The sequence below is a fragment of the Chlamydotis macqueenii genome, chromosome W (assembly GCF_036417535.1).
Source record: "Chlamydotis macqueenii isolate bChlMac1 chromosome W, bChlMac1.mat, whole genome shotgun sequence".
In the NCBI taxonomy this organism is placed as follows: Eukaryota; Metazoa; Chordata; class Aves; order Otidiformes; family Otididae; genus Chlamydotis; species Chlamydotis macqueenii.
The window spans coordinates 14,053,844-14,073,714 of NC_141592.1; the positions used below are offsets into that span (position 1 = coordinate 14,053,844).

The 19,871-nt window shown below is 46.6% G+C and overlaps 1 protein-coding gene across 2 annotated transcripts in view; it reads left to right on the forward strand.

The window, feature by feature from the left end:
• The window catches only part of LOC147596582 (CBP80/20-dependent translation initiation factor-like), a 125,757-nt gene that overhangs the window by 82,494 nt on the left and 23,392 nt on the right, over positions 1-19,871 (forward strand). For both annotated transcript variants that reach the window (XM_086769682.1, XM_086769683.1), the window contains 2 exons: positions 2,558-2,996; positions 4,746-5,075. In XM_086769682.1, the coding sequence (XP_086625808.1) occupies positions 2,558-2,996; positions 4,746-5,075 (769 nt within the window). The remainder of the gene's footprint in view (positions 1-2,557; positions 2,997-4,745; positions 5,076-19,871) is intronic.

Genomic DNA, 19,871 nt, shown 5'->3' on the forward strand with positions numbered 1-19,871 from the left:
CTTCCTTTACCTTTTATTTCTTGCAAATTTTTTTCCCTAACTTGTTTAACTCTGGTGTTTTCCATCCTGTGGTCAGTGACTGCAGAGCTTCGCTTTGTGTTTACTCTGCCCCTTGTCATGGGGATATTGTCTTTTAGTTGTTCTGTACAGGGACAGAGCTGCCTGTCCTCTCCATGTCTTATTGCAAAACTCCCAAACTGAACAATCTTGCACATTCCACATTGACTTAAGTAGGTTTTTTTAATCTTAAACCTTTTTTTTTCTTTCACAGCCCTTAAACAGAAATGATGTGGTTTATAATATCATTATGTCTTTAGGAAAAAAATGTCCCTGTGTGCATTTCTTGCAGGAATTTACAGGAGAGGTTGGTTCCCAGCTCATTTCTAGGTGTTTTGCCTTACCTCTGCTTAAATTAAAGCTGTGTCTGTGTGGAACTTTTATCATTTCTGTGCAATATTTGCAACTTAAATACAGTAACAACCTGTCTGGCTAATAACCCAAGAATAAAAATGCACCCAAACAGTTAAACTCAGATGTTCAAGACGAGAAGTGCAAAACCACAGCAAGCAAACACTGAATTATATCAGCAAAACTCTTGCACACTTAAGTATGAGAGGGCTCAGTACTGGATAAGGGTTTTAACTAACTTTTATTTTGACATTCCCCTTTTAATAAGCATTAGTCTCTACAAAGCGGTTTATGTGATTGTGTTACTGAGAGGAAACCAAGAAATGCCAGGAAAACTTGATGTGGAGAATCCGTACTCATAAAATGCTTGTAAGCTCCAGCAAACAGGAAAGCTTCCCTTATCTCCTTCTTTTTGTTTTTTATTCCCTGACATTCAGCTTGCAAAAAAAAAAAAAAACTACAACAAAAAACCAAGACAAAACTCACATTGAATATCCCCAAAAACTGGATCTGGTGGTCTGAGACTAAACACAAATTCCTTCTTACTGCCACCACAAACAAGCCTCTTTGTCCTGCATTGGCCAAATACGAGCCCTTGCTCTTTAGTTGGCCTCGGAAAATAGATTTTAACTCCTGGGAATGCCAAGGAATACAGATTTGATGGGCAGATAGCTTTGGCAGGCAGGGTTGGAGACTGTTTAGCCATTGAAATATATTTGTGAATGGCCGCTTCCTTCATCCAAATGTATTTAGCTGAGTGGTGCAGATGATGAAAATAAAATTAATTGCTATGTGACAGATTTAAAATAAATGCTGCTGTTTATCTGAATGGAGATGGGAGTTTGGGATGAGACTGAGCAGGGGGATTATAACAGTTACAAAACCAGTACGGATGCAGACTAGTGTGGTCACCACAGCACTCACAGTTGTTTCCCTGTTTCGGGGGATGATGCTGGGGAGATGTCCCTTGTGAGCCTCCAGTGTCTTATAAGGAGCCGAGCATTAAAGCATCCCACATGCTCTCAGAGCCAATACTGAGTGTTAAAAAGGCAACAAGTAGGCAGGGAGCTGCCATCCTGCTTAGGACTAACACTGCAGAGTCCCAGGTGAAGGCAGCCAACACCGGGACAATCTCCATTATAATTGCATCCTTGATGATGGCATGCCGGCTCAGCCTTCTCCGCTGGGGAGAGCAATGCTGCAGCCTGTGTGCATCTGTAATGTCCGATGATGCCAAAGCATTTCTTCCATTTAATCATTGTTTTTTTGGGGGGACTTGCCATCTCAACTACTGGTTACGGCCAGTATACAGGGCCTTGTTTGCCTCTTCTGAGTGGCTGTAGTCTCTCAAGCAAACCATTTCTGGGCAATTCCTCCTCTTTGTGCCTGTTGAATTTCTATGCCATCCTCTTGGAGCTATATTCACTCAGCCTCCTATACAGAGGGTAACGGTCCTGGCTCCTCATGCTGCCAGAGCCATGCCTGGACCTCAATTCCTTCATCCATGCATGCATCCTCTCCCAGTGTAGCAACAATGAAGGGCATTCATAAAAAAAAGGCCAAACAAAACCATTTGGTATGGGCACCTCTTTTACTTGGTAATTTGCTTTTTAGCTTTTTTTTCCCCCCACTTAGAAATTCCTGATACACTTAAAATGGTGCACTGTAAACGAACACAGCAGTATGGCATGTTGGTACAGCAGAGGTGGCCAGCAAGAGGAGCAAGCGATGCTGCAGGTCAGGTGTATTGGGAGCTCCTTAGGTTTTCAGAAGAAAATATCTCTTGATATTTCTTGCCTACCTGACTTCCTGATGTTGAGCTAGGATTAACTAGGTCTTCCCTGGTTTAGTGTAGAAGCAATACAGAAAAAGCAGAAACCTGGGAGAGATTTTCCTGGGAACCAAAGACATGTTATCTAACTGTTCACAAAAACTTTCATCTGAAATATGCCTGTTATTGAAAGAGATTTAGAGGCACAAGTTGGTACTAGGTTGTGTTAGATGCCAAGAAATTGTCTCCCCTTCTGTGGTAGGGAGACCCACAGAGCACATCTGCCTAGGGCCAGGGTGTTTGGTGGGATAGATGTTGTGTTGACCAAACAGGACCATGCAGGAAAGGATATGCTAACAACTTCCTTTGATTTTCCAGGCGACAGCAGAGACTTCCCAGTGGGAACAAGTCTCAGCAGCATGCAGATCATCAGCAAGGTGGCACCAAACACAACAGGGACCACCAGAAACTCTACCAAGGAGGCCAGACCCCTCACTCAGGCAGGATGAGCCACCATGGCTACAACCAGAATCGGAGATGGCACCACAACCAGAAGCACTCGCTCAATGACAAAGAAACACACAGAAATGCCAAAGAGACTGAGAATTTGAAAATCGAGGACACCTCCGTCTGCACAATGCATATTCCCGTGGAGACACACTGGGGCCCGGAGGTCGTGGAGAAGCAGTCTCAGCAGTACATCCAGGAGTCTGAGACCAAGCAGAAAGACAGTATTCACGAGCGCATTGGGGAAAGACCCAAGATCAATTTGCTTCAGTCTTCCAAAGACAGACTGCGAAGGAGGCTGAAAGAAAAGGTACTATTTCTTGAGGGAACATTGAGTTTCCCTTTTTCCAAGAGTCTGGCTGTTGGCCATTCTCCATACCAGGGGTGAGTTGGGCTCAAGGGACCTTTCCATGAATGCACCCAACTTATTTTAATCTCCCAGTGTCAACACTTCTCTTGAAGTGTCTTTGTGCCTCTTCAGGAGTCCTTTTATTGGTACAGTGCTAAGGCTCTTAGCTCACCTCCTTGGTTGAGGTTGCTACCAGCGTGTGTTCTCCAAGGACTGAGAACTCTCCCCCTCCCCATGCAAAGACCCCCAGGTGCATAGGTGAGCTGTGACACGGGTGCTCCTTCCCCAGGGGCTGATCCCAACTGACTGCTTCCTGGTCTGCAGAGCTCATCGACTTTGCAAAGTGGTCCAAAAAAGGCAATTTGTTTCCACAATTACAGAGCTTTGACTTTTGAGTGATGAATAGTTGTAGTCAGCTACTTAAAAGCTGATATCCATTTATCTCGGCCATGAATTGAAATGCCCTTATCTTTCCCCCTTCCTTCCAACAACCCAACAATAACAAAACTGTTGCATGCAAGTGACAGAAGATAAATCTTTTTTGGAAACAATATTCAGCCTCAGATTTCTGAGGAATTCTGAGATTATATCTTCATTTGCCCCCTGTGAAACTCAAATTCTTTCTCTTGAGATTCTTTTGTCAAACTGGAAAATGCATCCATGGGGGTATCTCCAGTGAGATTTCCAAAATGTGTAGCAAAAATAACCTGAACATATACAATTCTATGGGAGTGCATGTTGGAAATGTATACCTTTGAATGTACATGCATTTACTATTTATGTATGTGACATGAGGGGGGGAAGAGATTTTGTTAGTTATTTTTATGTTCTTTAAAGCAATGGGAGTATAGCAAAGACTTTCAGAGTATTCATTTTAATGCTCTCTCTGTGAATTTATGGTCTTATAAGAAAGACATCACATAAGCACCCACTCTTGGGTGGGTGTAGTCAACACAACTAGTCTCCTGATGGGAGTTTTGGACAACTCCAACTGCCAGTTGGCATTGGGGTTGTCCCAAAAATTGCTACAGGTTTGTATTGTATAGCACATTTTAAGATTGAACTAGAGGAGGAGAAGGGAGCAGACCATAGGAAGCAGGATGCATGCCTTACACTGAGGGAAAGGGACAAATGCATGATTAAATGTTGAAAAGAAGCAATAAATTCTATGGTAGTGATGTGAAGTGAGAAGTGTAACAGTCAAGTGATGGAAAAGTTGAGAGTTTTTCTAATGCCAGGATTACATGATATCTTTGATCTCAATTTAGATCTTTAAATATACATTAAAAAGTAGATATTTTTGTAGGATTGTTCTCTGAGCATTTTACAAATATCAGTGCACTTTCAAAATAGAAGCAAAAAAATGTCCATTATCATCATGTTACAGACACCTCCAGAAACCTGTCCAAGATGCCGAAGGCGATCAGGGGTGATCAGACCTTGGCATCCTGGCTCAGGACCTTCGAGCACATCTTCTCCCTGAACCAAGGGGGAGGACTCTGGGATTGCATGCTGTGGGAAGTGGGAAAAGAGAATATTTCTGGGTCAGAACTCATTCACTTCTGGTTTTCAATGCTGAGATGAGACCATTGTGCCTCTAAAAGATACTTTGATTTTTCTATGTCTGTTTATGTTTCCTCAATCCCCTTCCCCCTTTGCTGTTTGTGGAAGGACAAGGGCTGATATGTCTGTTTATTCCTTGTGTAATAGACACCTTGTCTTTCCCTTTTCACGGACCAGGATGAAGTCACAGTGGAAACCACCAGTCCCGAAAAGAACAAAATGGACAAATTAATTGAAATCCTCAACAGCATGAGGAACAACAGCAGCAATGTTGACTCCAAGCTCACCAACTTCATGGAGGAGGCCCAGAACTCCACTAACTCTGAGGAGATGCTAGGGGAGATAGTCAAAACCATCTACCAGAAAGCGGTGACAGACCGCAGTTTTGCTTCCACAGCAGCCAAGCTCTGTGACAAAATGGCCCTCTTCATGGTGGAAGGAACCAAATTCCGGAGTCTGCTCCTCAACATGTTGCAGGTAATGAGATAAAATTAGTTGGTTAGATGCCTGCAGCTTCACCCCGCCTGATCTTACCATGCATTTGGACAGGAGTTGAGCTGTTTCCAAATTCCTTTTGAACCCAGTTGATGAGAGAAGTGTACCTGTAATTTTGTCTGTGCGCATCTTTAATGTTTACCATAGATAACGTGGCACTGAGGGCATTGTCAAGTTTCTCTTCATTCCCATTTCATGAGCTGTACACGGAATTATGGTATCTCACACCAGGGCCCATCTGTGAAATGATGTGAAGAGAAGTGAACTTGAAGGGTCTTACAGTTGAGGGTCTTTGCAGAGATATCAAGTTAAGTCACTTGAGATATCAAGTCCCAGGGATCAGGTGAGGCAGGCTAAAGCCCTGACGGAATTGAATCTGGCCAGGGATGTCAAAAACAACAATAAAGGCTTCTATAGGTATGTAGGGGACAAAAGAAGGTCCAAGGAGAATGTAGGCCCCCTCCGGAAGGAAACAGGTGACCTGGTTACCCGGAACACGGAGAAGACTGAGGTGCTCAGTGACTTTTTTGCTTCAGTCTTCCCCCATAAGGGCTCTTGTCACGCCACCCAAGCTGTAGAAGGTGCAAGCAGGGACTGCGAGGATGAAGAACCGCCCACTGTACTTGAAGAGCAGATTTGGGAACATCTGAGGAACCTGAACATACATAAGTCTATGGGACCTGACGAGATGCATCCGTGGGTCCTGAGGGAACTGGCGGATGAAGTTGCCAAGCCACTGGCCATTGTATTTGAGAAGTCGTGGCGGTCTGGTGAGGTCCCCGATGACTGGAAGAGGGGGAACATAACCTCCATTTTTAAAAAGGGGAACAAGGAAGACCCGGGTAACTACAGGCCGGTCAGCCTCACCTCTGTGCCTGGCAAGGTCATGGAGCAGATTCTCCTGGAAACCATGCTAAGGCACATGGAGAGCAAGGAGAGCATGTTCCAACATGGCTTCACCAAGGGCAGATCATGCCTGATCAATTTGGTGGCCTTCTATGACGGGGTGACAGCATCAGTGGACAAGGGATGAGCAATGGATATCATCTACCTGGACTTGTGCAAGGCATTTGATACTGTCCCACATGACATCCTTCTCTCTAAACTAGAGAGACATGGGTTTGATGGACGGACCACTCGGTGGATAAGGAGTTGGCTGGATAGCCACACTCAGAGAGTGGTGGTCAACGGCTCAATGCACGGGTGGAGACTGGTGACGAGTGGTGTTCCTCAGGGGTCCGTGCTGGGCCCGGCCCTGTTCAACATCTTTGTCGGCGACATGGACAGTGGGATAGAGTGCACCCTCAGCAAGTTCGCTGACGACACCAAGCTGTGTGGTGTGGTTGACACACTGGAAGGGAGGGATGCCATCCAGAGGGACCTTGACAGGCTGGAGAGGTGGGCCCGTGCCAACCTCATGAAGTTCAACCAGGCCAAGTGCAAGGTCCTGCACCTGGGTCGGGGCAATCCCAGGCACAAATACAGGCTGGGTGGAGAATGGATCGAGAGCAACCCTGAGGAGAAGGACTTGGGAGTGCTGGTGGACGAGAAGCTCAACATGAGCAGGCAATGCGCCCTTGCGGCCCAGAAGGCCAACCGCATCCTGGGCTGCATCAAGAGGAGTGTGGCCAGCAGGTCGAGGGAGGTGATTCTGCCCCTCTACTCTGCCCTGTGAGACCCCACCTGGAGTACTGTGTCCATTTCTGGAGCCCCCAACATCAGAAGGACATGGACCATTTGGAGAAGGTCCAGAGGAGGGCCATGAAGATGATCAGAGGGCTGGAGCACCTCTCCTATGAGGACAGGCTGAGAGAGTTGGGGCTGTTCAGCCTGGAGAAGAGGAGGCTCCGGGGAGACCTGATAGCGGTCTTCCAGTACCTCAAGGTGGCCTACAAGAAAGATGGGGAGAGACTGTTCAGTAGGGCCTGTTGCGATAGAACGAGGGTAATGGTTTCAAAATAGAGGGAGATAGATTTAGATTAGATATTAGGAAAAAATTTTTTGCACTGAGGATTGTAGAGCACTGGCACAGGTTGCCCAGAGAGGTGGTGGATGCCCCATCCCTGGAAACGTTCAAGGCCAGGTTGGATGGGGCTCTGAGCAACCTGATCTAGTTGGAGATGTCCCTGCTCTTTGCAGGGGGGTTAGACTGGATGGCCTTTGAAAGTCCCTTCCAACCTTAACCTTTCTATGATTCTATGATTCTAAGTCATGGTCCCTGAGTAGGCTATTGGTTGCGTCACCTGGCTGTTGGGCTCACTCCTGGTTTCTCATTGCAGCCCAAACAGAAATAATTTGTGTATTTGCTAATTATTCCAAGTGACTTGTTTATTGGTATACGCAGTGCTGTTTGATTGTTCTACTCCAAAACCATCAGCGACAGTAAAGTTGGGGAGAAAAAAGCAGTGACTCTAATAATTGGTCCATGATAATGGAGGATGATGGGGAAACAGGACTATCCTCACCTGCCCATGATCTGCTATGGGGAGCGTGTTTTTCTGTACCGCCACCATCTGCGGTAGGATTGCTTTCTGGGGAGGGTGCCACATGGACCTTTGTCTTTCTGCCTCTTTGGAGACAGGACATGTAGAGCTGAAACCATGAACTTCCATCTTTAATTTAATATACGTTTCCATTTGGCTGTTCCCTCACACACACGTCATCTGCGGCATGTACAAGGCTCTCATTTCATTTCTCTGTTCTCTGCACATGTTCAGTGCCCAGCATCGCTCCATTTTTTGACACATCTTCTCGCCCTTCTTGCTCTTGTTGGAGATTGTCCCTTGGATGCTGTGCCTAGCTGCCCGTACCTTGTGCGGGCTGAGTTGGCTTTTGGGCAACACAGGAAGCAGGGAAATAAGGACCAAAAGAAAATAATGAAAATCAATATTTAATGTAACCTAAGATATTTCTGCAAAGTCACTGGTCTCGTTTTGCTTCTCTCATTGCTCTGGGCATGTATCAAACCCAGCATCTCTCCTTGCGCCCGCCACTGTTTTTCCATTCTCACCTGGAAAGCCCTTGGGCAGCACATGCATCTGCCCATTGCGTGTACCAGGTGGTGATTTTTTCCTCATTGATTTATTTCCAAAGCTATTATAAAGCAGGAGGAGATAAATTGCAGTCAGCATCAGTCCTAGATTTAGCAGCAAGGGACTGGAAGGGACTCTAACCCCTCTGAGCATCTCACTGCTCACATGCCAGGTCAACTTGCTTTCTTCTCTTTCCTCTACATTTCCACCCCTACTAACAGACTCAGTAGACTGATTTATACTGCAGCATCATGTGCAATAATGACTGGCTTCATATTCAGCTCTTCATAGAATGAAAGTAGGATAAATAATATATCTCTCATCTCCAGAGAGTGCCAAAGTCCTTCCCAGGAACATGTAGCCAGTCTCAGTGTGATGGGAGTATGATGTTCATTGTGGAAAGCTGGGAATAAATGAAATGCGAAGAGTGAGCAGGGTGTGTGGGTGACTGATTTCATGTGCAAGAGCATAGAAAAATATGGAAAAGAGATTTGCTCAGCCCCAAACTGCACATCTTTTAAAAATGTCTTGATGGGGCAAAAAGTGACAGATCACTACAGGTCAAAAGCAAAGTGCTATGTAAAATTAAATAATTTAACATTTCCTTTCTGATAGTAAAGAATTTTTACTTTCTCCAAGCACAGGAGGTTTTTCCAACCAAAATAATCAGATGCATTCACATGATTCATGAAATACTTTGGTCAGCCCAAAACTGGGATTTTTTGTGATGCAGTTAGGCTTGATAGCCATAGCTGGAGACAGACCCAGGTATGAAGCACAAAAGACTCGTTGCAGCTGCCTTGACGTGAAATAAAAGGGTTGATGGTATTGATATATTATATATTATCAATATCAATATGATACATTGGATAATATATGCATATTATGGAATAATATGTATAGCATACTGATGTCATTTGGATAACTGATATATTAATATATCTATATGATATATTGATACATGATTGATGATACAATGTTGATATATCAATATGAATGTAATATATTGATATATATACCAATATCAGTGTGATATATTGAGATATATATCAATATCAATATGATATATTGATATATGGTTGATGATACAACATTATTCAGCTCCAATCCTGGCTCCTCCGCAATCAGATATTTTCCATCAGCCATTTCTAGATAATTTACCATTAGTTTTTTTAAAAAATACTTTAATACAGCACTTACTCCAGAACTGGATTTGTGTCTCTCTAGCACCTTTCAGACTAATCTGATCCCTGGACATAAGGAGCTCAGCTCGCCGGGCACCGGCAAGCTGGGGAATTACTCTGCCGGAGTGTGATAAATTGGAATCAATGTGATCCCCTCCCAGCACTGCTGACACCTGAGGCCAGATCACTCACCCCCCCATCTGCTCCCGGCAGATGCTTTTGTTCTGTAGGGGCTTGTTTGTCACTTTCTCTCAGGACTTCGATGGCAACGACTCAGCCCCACTGGAGGATCTCATAAATTAATGTGTTAACCTGTTGAGCCGCTCTACCAGCACCTATAGACAGCATCCCTATACCCTGCTGGACCTTAAAGCAAGCAGCAAGGGATTTTCCTGCAGAATAGGCAATAAATTGAAGAAACTGTATTTTTAACCTGGTTCCTCTTATATTTTCAGCTGTTGGCAAGGTGCTTGTGCTCAGAGGCTGCGCATGTTCACAGCTTATCTCAGGGGACTTGTTTTGATCTCAAAACAGATGCCAGCACTGCGGCATGGGAATGCTGTCATATCATCCCCTTCCCTGCTCCTCTGCAGAGCATCCTCCTGGCAAGCGTTGCACCATTTCAGGCTCTAAGGAGATCTATCGGGAAAACTCTGGTTTGAATTTATCCCTCTGTGTTTTGGTCACAAATCTTGTCTGAGTCTTGAATTCAGGTGCTGTGAACCTTTCGGATGCTGAAGGGAGAAGCGGAAAGGGGACTCATGATGTGAGCGACTGGTCGAGCTTGGGGAGATGCTGCCGTTTGGGGACTTGGCACCGGGAGAAGGCAACTGGGTTTGATTTTCTGCTCATTGAGTTTGGTACAAGGAGCAATTTCGGGCTGCACGAGCCCTTGGGCTGGACCTGGCCCAACTGGGCCCGGGGAGCTTGGGCAGATGGAGGCGTACAAGAACATCTTGGTGGACACATATATGGTTTCTTCACCCCTCTAGAAATACCTTATTAATTAATAAAAGGAAAGTAAATCTTCTGTGAGAGGTTTTTGCTTGTCATGTTTTCACTCACTGGCATGTCCAGGCTGCACTGCTTTTTTTTCTTTCAATGGGGGGGGTGTTAAGCAACGTGCCACAAACCCTTCACATGTAACATAAGTTGGAGTATTCTGCCGTTGAAATGGCCGTGCTCTTTATAACAGAGCTGTGTCTGCATCTGAGCTATGCAGAGCCAAGTGTATTATTAGAGTGAACATCACTGGGGCTGTAATTGTACACTGCTCCCCTTAGCAACCGCAACCAACAACACATCAAACATAAGGCTGATACCTTCTTTTAATAAAAAAAATAAAAAATGTATCGCACTACGAAATGAACATCTCAACACAGAGCAGCAGAGCCCGCTGTGGAGCACACGCTGGCATGCAGCCAGAGGCAGCGCCTGGTATGTCCCTGCTGTTGGAAATGCCTTGGTGCCAGTGGAGAAGGGTTGTTTCTGTTGCATACCCTGTTGGATACCCTACAGCATACTCTATGGCATACCCACACAGAGTTTCTTCATTGTCTTAATTTAATCTCTTGATACTCCATAAATGGTCCTTCCTTGGTTCGGTGCTGTACTTTGCTCTGGTTGTAGAAACTTGAGTCAAATCCCGTGATTTTGGGCAGAGGTCACACTTGGGTTTCGGTGGACTCAGCTGAGTTTGAGGTGGTCAATGTGACCGCTTCTAGAGGGGCTCAGCCAGGAAGGTGGCCAAAAGTCCATTGTTGTCAGCCTAGGCAGAGGATGGAAGAGGAATATTTAGGTTGAATACCTTCTTGGGATGTAGATGTTGTAGCATTAGGTACTGGAGAATTGATTGATTCCCTTCGGTAAATCAAGGTGCAAAGGGAAGTGTTTACTGTGCTGAACATGAGGATTTGGGAGGAATGAGCTGAAATCCCTCCTCTCCCATAGGCTTCCTCTTTATTTCAGCAAGTAACTTAAGCTTCCAGGGATAGCAGCCTTTCTGTATCGTGAGAATAAAGACACCAAGGGGATACTGCAGGAATTGAGACATGGAAATAATACACATGGTTAATGCTGAAAGGGATTTTTTTCCGCCTTAATATGATTAATGTCTGAGTCTTCAGCGGGGAATAGTTTGTGGTTTGACAGAAGTGGAGGCAGGAGTGTCTGAGCACTGCTGAAGAGTATCATCTGACCTGTACGCTATGTCCAGCATTGACTGCAAAACCCATCGGCCCTCTTTCCATGGCTGTTTTTAATTTAATTTAATTACAGGTAGTCCAGTTTGCACACAGAAAACACAGTGGTACCACTTGTCTTGGAAAAGGCATGGCCCAGGAGATGTCAGAGAGGTTGCTTCACTGAAAGATGGGGGAAAATAAGGTCCCGAGGTCCCTGGAGCAAATCCCAAGGCCAGAAATATGTGGGTTTGCATGTTCAGCTCCATGGAGCAGCACCACATCCACCTTTTCAATTTGTGCACAAGCCCAACATCGTTGCCTTTGGTTTCTCTTCCAGAAGAGTTTGATGAGCTCTTCCCAAGGTGAGGTGGTGATTCAATGGAGAAAGCCTCCTCGACTCGAGCTGCTCCCCACCGCTCTTCTCAGTGGATGAGGGACATCTTGGGGGTGAACCTCAGAGTTGATGGAGGAGCCCAGCACAGGCAGAGAAATAGCAAATGACACTGCCCTTGTGTAAACATCTTCATTTGGGGGTTTGCGGAAACTTGCAGAGCTTGGAAACCTTCTTCCTTACATTTCTGCACTGATGTTGACAGCGCTCTCCTGGTTTTGTAAACCATGGTGGGACTCGCCAATGAAAGCTGCCTGCTAAATGCAGCTTTGTGGATGGGATTTATTTTCTTTACGCCCAGGGAATTCAAAGGCAATTCTAAATTCATGCACACATATATACGTTGCATATATACGGGCTTGGAGGGGGACGGGGAGTGCAGCCCCATGGGTGACTCCGAGGAGCATCCCTAGCTCCCTGCATCCTCCTGCTCTCAAACACAGAGAAAAGGAGGAGTGGGAAGTAGATGCATTCCCTCTTGTTTGCCCCCAATTGTGTCTCTGAAGATGCTCTGCAATTCTGTATCCGAGTATTTATTATTTTATTTGTATTATTATTTATTACTATATTATTTTTAAAAAATATATTTCTGTTTTATCGTTTATTAGTTTGTTATTTTTATTAATTTTCTATTATTTTATTATACTTTTAAAATTATTTTGCAGAGTTATCTGGGGCCAAACATAATCCATGCAAGTGTCGGCAAGCGGGCAGGAGAGGGAGCCAGGGGAGTGGGCTGGCACCCTGCCCACGCAGGCAGGTGAAGGGCATAGTCGGGCATTGTTACCCATGGGTCTGGCCAAGCCATCGCTGTCTGCCTGTAGTAATAATGCTCACTCGGCTTTGCCATTGAGCTTACGGGAGCCGCTGGCAGACAAGGTCCCATGCGAGTCTGGGAGTTATTGGAGAGCCCCAGATTAAATGTTGAGCTGCATGCTTTGAACTTACCGCTTTTCCCAAGTGAAGCGGTGGCTGCAAGAGCCGTCCGGTTCTTTCGCAGTCTTTCCTTGACACGAGAACGTGGCAGGGGTGAGGGAGCGCTGGGCATCACCTCCTTGGAGGCTGATGGTGAGATGAAGGGAGGTTTAATGGAGAGGAAAAAGGGATTTAACCCAAGATCTGGGGTTTTAATGGAGTGCAAAAAGAAAAAGGCAACACTTTCCCAGTGATAGGAAGGAGGAGATGGGGGCAGGAGCTGTGCCCTACAAGCACTAGGAGCCCTCCAAGCTGGGAATAGCTGAGCCAGACCCCAAATTAAATCAACTGCTGGTTTACACTACATCAGTCCTCAGCTTGAGCCCAGGGGTGAGTTTCGGGGCTCGCAACCCCTCAAGGAGTTGAGTCACAACCACAGCCATAGGGCCACTGACGTACCAATGGGCGTCACAGGGGATGCCAAGGAGTTCATCCTCACTGCCCTGCAGGTAGCTGGGGGCTAGAGTCCATCCGATGCAGCCACGCTCATGGCTTTGCACAGAGAAGGCGTTTCGTTTTGAGTAGCAGGGCATCGTGCAGTTGAGAGATTAATGGGAAGCAGGACTAAGTTGTAAAAAAAAAAAAAAAGCCGTAAGAGTTTAAAGAATGGCATATTTGACTTGAATTCAATGTGCTGGTAAGATTTTATATTGCAATGCTCAGGTGTGTTGTGTAAAAATAGCCATCACCTCCTTTACCGTAAATAAGTTATGTGTGGTTTCTTCTGGCTCCTTTTCTCCCTGGAGGGACTGAAGCTGTAAGGCCATGGTGGGGACTGGCCCCAGCTCCGGCGCGTGGTGTGACCTCAGGGATGGTACGTGGTGTCCCATCATCTCCGCTGGCCAGTGGCTGCCCTATCTGGTCATCTGCCAGTGGTGGTGGGACCCGGCAGAGGTTCCTCTTGGTCCTGCAGGCTGGCAGTGAGCGACATCAGGAGCATCCCTGACTGAGCTGCTCCCTGAGAAAAGCAAAGCCAAGTTCAGACTAGGGGCGCTTTGGGTGGTGCGACACCCTTGCACACGCCATGCATGGGCTGCAACGCGGAGGCAACGGGGAGCAGAGGCTCCGCTGGGCTCTAGGTGGAGACTGCAGACTGTGCAGCCTGCCTGCAGCTCTGGGCCGGATCCAGGCAGCGGACTACCGTTAAGGTGGGCTCCTAGCTGCTCCCAGCCATTGCTGGTGCGTGAGGATGCTTGGGGCCACGCAAGGTCCCCCTAGGGCTTTGGTAGGAGAGGCAGGAAAAAAAAAAAAAACACCTCAAAATCCATTTATCCATTGACTGAGAAGTGAGGAAATGCCTGAGGATCCCTCCTCCACTCAGCGTTGAGATCCCCTCAGACCAAACTGGGCTGGCAACAGCTCTGACTCTACATTTTCTCCTGAAATCCAACCCCGGGATGGGGGACCACATTCCTGCCAGCCCAGGGACTCAACCAGCCTAAGGCACCCTCCTGCCAGACCATCTGCTCTTGTTTGCTCCAGCATAAATCCAGCTCAGGCTGCTGTAGCTGCCCCAAGGTGGGGATTTCGGGATGCTGCAAGGTTGGGAGACCCCTGCTACTGGTACCTGCAGCCACCCTGCCATCCCCAGCCCTGCCCTTAGCTGGTTCCCTTTGTCTTGCCTGATTTTTCGGAGCCTCCTCGGCACCCCTTGCGATCAAGATAAGCCCCACGGTTCATCACCCTGCCTGGGACCCATCCTGCAAACCCCCACATCCCCAAGTCCCTTTGCTAGGGGATGGAGCATCCTTCTGGCAGAGGAGCACACTGGAGAAGCAGATGCTGGGGACGTCACCTCCTGAGCTGCGGTCAGAGCAGACGCAGGTGTCAGCGTCAGCCCAGTGCTCAGGCTTGGGTAGAAGGCCGTTGGAGATCCCTATAGGATCTGGCTGGGGCAAGCAATGATGTTTTGCTATGTGATTGTGTCTGGGTTCATGGAATAACAGGTCTTTAAAGTAGTGATAAACTGCTGTTATCCAGCTGAGCTGACACCCTGGCACGTGTTTGGGAATCCAGAAAGGTGCTGGATAGGAAGGGCAGCAATAAAAATTAAGTAATGAGGAAGACAACTCTGTCACCTGGGTACTGCTGGAGGAGGTGCTGGCAAACATCCTCTGGTGAAGCAACCGGAGCTTTCAAAGCATCCTGCTCTCTTTTTCAGAGTGTTTCTCCTCTGTGCATTATCTCACTTGAAAATTAGTTGGAGAAATATTCCTGCAATAAGGTATAAGCCTTGGTGACTCAGCAAAGTTGCAAATGTGTTCTGGTGGAAATGAGATTTGCTCCAATTTAGCAGTAAGCCCTGCTGACCTGTGGGATACAGTATCTTCACAGAACATGGTCCCATTTCAATTCTGATGTTTTCTCCTCCATGAGAGAAAAGAAGAAGACAACAGGAGATCAGGGGTTTTCCTTTAGGCTGCTCCTTCTCCCTGCTCTGCTTTCTCTGCTCTCAGAGGGTCATTAAAGATTTTTACACAGGGACAAAATGGTGTTTGCTGCTTGTGGTGTACAGACCACGCTACTTCACCCTCCCAGTCATCTCCGAGCTTCCACTGAAACAGTGCTCCAAGATCCCTAGCAACTGCTAGGTTAACAGCAATGTTTTCCTATTTGCATATAGAATCATAGAATCTTAAGGTTGGAAGAGATCTCCAAGATCATCAAGTCCAACCGTCAACCTAACACCACCATGCCTACTAAACCATGTCCCAAAGTGCCACATCTACACATTCTTTGAACACCTCCAGGGATGGTGACTCCACCACTTCCCTGGGCAGTCTGTTCCAGTGCCTGACCACTCTTTCAGTAAAGAAGTGTTTCCTAATATCCAATCTAAACCTCCCCTGCCGCAACTTGAGGCCATTTCCTCTTGTCCTATCACAAGTTATTTGGGAGAAGAGACCAACACCCACCACCCTACAACCTCCTTTCAGGTAGCTGTAGAGAGCAATGAGGTCTCCCCTCAGCCTCCTCCATCATTATGTTCCCACCTGGGTGCTTTAAACCTCAACTAAATCAATAATTAACTGCTTGCACCTCTGCAGCCCCTGAGGACCTCCGAGACATCACTGGCTCAAGCCATGAGATGCCCACGTTGGATGGGTAATTGCTCTTGATCCCAGATTTAGAGCCAGAAGGAGAGGTCACGGTGAGACTGTGGGGCAGGAGGTTCAAGTGACCACTCGCTTGGTCACCTTGGGGTGTTTGGAGACACGGGAAGTACCCACAGCTCCTGTTGACTCTGGTTATCAGCTGCCTTGGTTACCCAAACCCAAGGAATTTAAAATTCATGGGTGTTCCTGATCCTGGGAGTTTGCTCAGCATCTCCTTTAGAAGAACCAGGAGTTTTCTGACCTTACTTGGTCAGTGGCATTTAATGCAAGTTGTATATTGTCTGGTGGTCATCTGATGGGTGGTAAGTGCCCACAGGGTGGTGGTCACAGTCCTGGTAACCTGGGCCTTCACCATGCGATGCATTTTGGAGACCTCTGTGATTAGAAATGTTCAGAGAGCTGTGGCCATCATGGAACCAGGTCCACACTGAAGGCCACCAGTAGGTTTTGCCGCTCTTCCCAAAGTGAACAAAACACCCCAAGAAGAAGCCGGTGCATGTTCATCTCTGTCACGCATGAACACGGGCCACCCCTGACCATCATGTGTGGTGAGGCTCAACATGATGAACATGCTTGGCCTTCAGGTTAATGCCCCAAACGTGTCCTGTGTGAGACCTCTTTACATCCCCCCCCACTCACCGCATGGTTTCCCAATGAACTCTTCTCTCAAACCAGGCAGAGAAGGGAGGCCAACCCTGCTACCTGGTATAAATACATTTTATTTTAAACTATAGGCGCTGAAGGAAGGTCATCCAGTAAAAGTGCCCAGATTATCTACAGACCAAGGCACTCCCAAATTAGTAATACAATTCATGTTTAAAAATAAAACCAAACTGATGAAAGATAATTTGCTTACTGCCCTGACATCATCACCTAAGCACGGGGCAAGCCACTCCACAGGTTATTTTTATATAACTCCGTGAGGCATTTCCAGAGCAAATAAAGTTCACTGGGCAGGACAGTGACCCAACCATCTGATTTCAGCACTCTTCAGCCTCCTCAAGGCTGCTCATCAGTGGTGCAGAGGTCTGTGGGTCAGGGCACAATTTCATCGGATGTGCCTCGAGCAAGCGGGACATGGGTTTTGTTCTCTGCTGAGCCTCTCTTCGCTGATGGCCAACTCTACCACACTCTTGGTCTGGCTCATCTGTTTTGATGGCACACTTTTTGGTGAAGCAATTGAGTTGCTCTCCACATTCTCCATGCCTGATGTGATGGGTCATGGGTTCTGCTGGGAGTATGGCCAACATGCATCCAGGTGAATTGCACCTTTAACTCTGTTGACCAAATTACTTAGATGACAGTAGTAATTTCCTCAAACATGGACACTCCAAGGGAGCTGGAACACCTCTGCATGGGTGGTGTTCGTGTTGGCTTGCCCATCTGTGCGTATCATGGTACTGGTCAAACCTGCTATCTGAAGGTCAAATTTAAGGACTCCCTGGGCCAATTTCCTCATGTGCACTGTGACACTGGTGTAGCACTGCCCTGCAAGACCAAAGCAGATGGGTATCTCAGGATGCTTCAGGAGAGCCCTGGTGCTGCAAGTCCAGCTACCATGGAGGTTCAGATCCTGGCAAGCCCAACTCATGCCTGTGGGCAGGCATGGTCCAAAAACATAATTCTAACATCTGGCAAGGTGCTTTTCCTACTTTGTTGAAGGAATCTGTATCACTGCCCCTTTTGCAGAGTACATGCAAACAATCTTCTTTTGCTCCCAGGGAGTTGCTCTGCGGGTATCTGTGAAATTTGGCCCAACCTGAGGCTGCAAATGGAGCAAAATTATTGCTGCTGCGATATCATGTTCTGGGTCAAAATCTTCATGGTGACCTCTGCATCCATCCCCTGCTCCCATCCTTCATGGGGGTTCATCAAAGTCTGCACAAGCTTTTTGGTGATTTGAGGGGGTTGGAAGAGGAACCCAGTCCCTTTTCTTTTTCAAAGGTCTTCTTCAGCTGCAAAGTTAGGGGCAGAGTGTTCATTGATGTCTCTGCTGGGTGGCATCACCCACCGGGTGCTGCTGGATGAAAAAAAGAAGGTGCTGGGTGGTGACATCCCTTCCTGCCTAGCTCTCATCCCAGGCCTGATGAGTTCGATTTGGTTTGGTGGTTGTTTTATGGAAATTTTTTGGTTGGTTGGTTGGTTGGTTTTGTGGGGTTTTTTTTACGTGAAATATTTTTTTAAAGAGACAATGTTGAAGAGTCAGTTTTCTTTCTTGCAAGGTTGCAGAATGGGGTGATATGATTGAAGCAGGAATAGGAAGGAGGAGATTTTCCTGTGATGGTTTTTATTCTTTCTCAGTAATCTGGGACTGCAGAACCCATGCGGTTATCTTGAGCTGCTAGGAGTTTCCCAGTGTGCCCCAGGGATCCCAAAATACATCCCGAATCCCTGGGTGCATCAGTGTGGACCTTCTCAGGCAGGACAGGGAGATTGCTGGGGATCATCCAGCCTGGGAGGGGCAGGACGGCTCAAGGAGCAAAGTGGGATACTGCATGAGATGCAGGAGACAGCTCAGTGCCAGGGGATGGAGAGGTCTTGGGGCATCAAGGAAGAGCTCCAGGGTTCAACGGGTGCTTTGTGTCTCAAGGCAGAGGTGGCTGGTGGGTGACCTTATGGGTGCATGAGGCTGGAGGTCCCCGTCAGTGCAGACGAGGGGCACGGGATGCTCTCGCTTAGTTTTTAAATTTCTCAATAGTCAGGAGGTCATTTCTCTTTGGCTTTTTTCTTTTATTAAAATTCAAGTGAAAACTCCAGAATGAGTAATTTGGTAGCCCTGGGGTGATAACTTGAGTGGGCAAATAACTCTCTCCTCCATCACTACCCTGGAACTGGCTGGATAATGAAAGGACGAACCCTGCAAACTCCCCTGGAGAGTCTGAAAAGACCCAACAGGATTTGGCTGCAGGTTTACTTCTGAGTTGGAGACACAGTTGGGCAATTGCCTTATAGAAATGGGTGTAGAGAGGAATTAGTCATCACTGTTTGGTTAATAAGTGCCTCGGTTATTTTACAAGTCTTTTTCATGCATAAGCAAATAGGTTTTTTTTTCTTTTGTAATTAAACATATAAATAGCTCCTGTCTTGGATCTTCTATGATTCTATGCATACGATTGTGTCATGAAAATAATCATCATGCTTTTGCCTGGCTTTCTTTAGCAGCTGCTTTACTTACATTTGTTTCAAAAGATCACCTGTGTGTTGTACAGGGCATGAGAGCGATCTTTGGTGTGGTGGCTTTTATATCATCTCCCTGACTTTGCAGAGTGCAGCTGCAGGTCAGAGCATTTGCAGCAGCAAAGCCCTTTGTCTCAGGCAGTAGGAATAAACTGAGATGAAAAAGATATAAGATAATTTATTTAGTTGCTGGATTTCAAATGTTGTGCAACCCACACTGGGAACACACGGTGTTGAGAATGAACTTGTCCTGTTCTTTAATTTTCCTCTACTTAGTGTCTACTAATTTTTAATACCAGGGAAAGATCACTATGGAGACAGACAAGCAAAGTCGCGTGGGACATCTTGCAAGAAGCTCTGCAGCATTGCTGAAGAGCCCAGGGAAACCCTCTTGTCTCTGAGTGTGATGTACTCTCTTGTGCCATTCTCTAGAAAGGTTTTTATTTGCTTTTCTGTGTTGTCCCTTGCTCTTTGCCACACACTCCCAACACACACATCCCTTTTCATATCCTGCCTTCGGGCAAACCCTTTTTTTTTCTCCCTGGCTGGAGGACTGGTGGGGAGGCAGCTGTCACCCTGCACGCTTCCTCCTGATCTTGTTCCATAAATCACGTCATTCGGATAATCCTTGGTCATGGCAACCATCAGCTCAGGAGCAGGGTGACTTTTTAATGCCAAGCTCAGGCTGCCCTGATCTTCTTCTGATTGGGCAAGGATCCA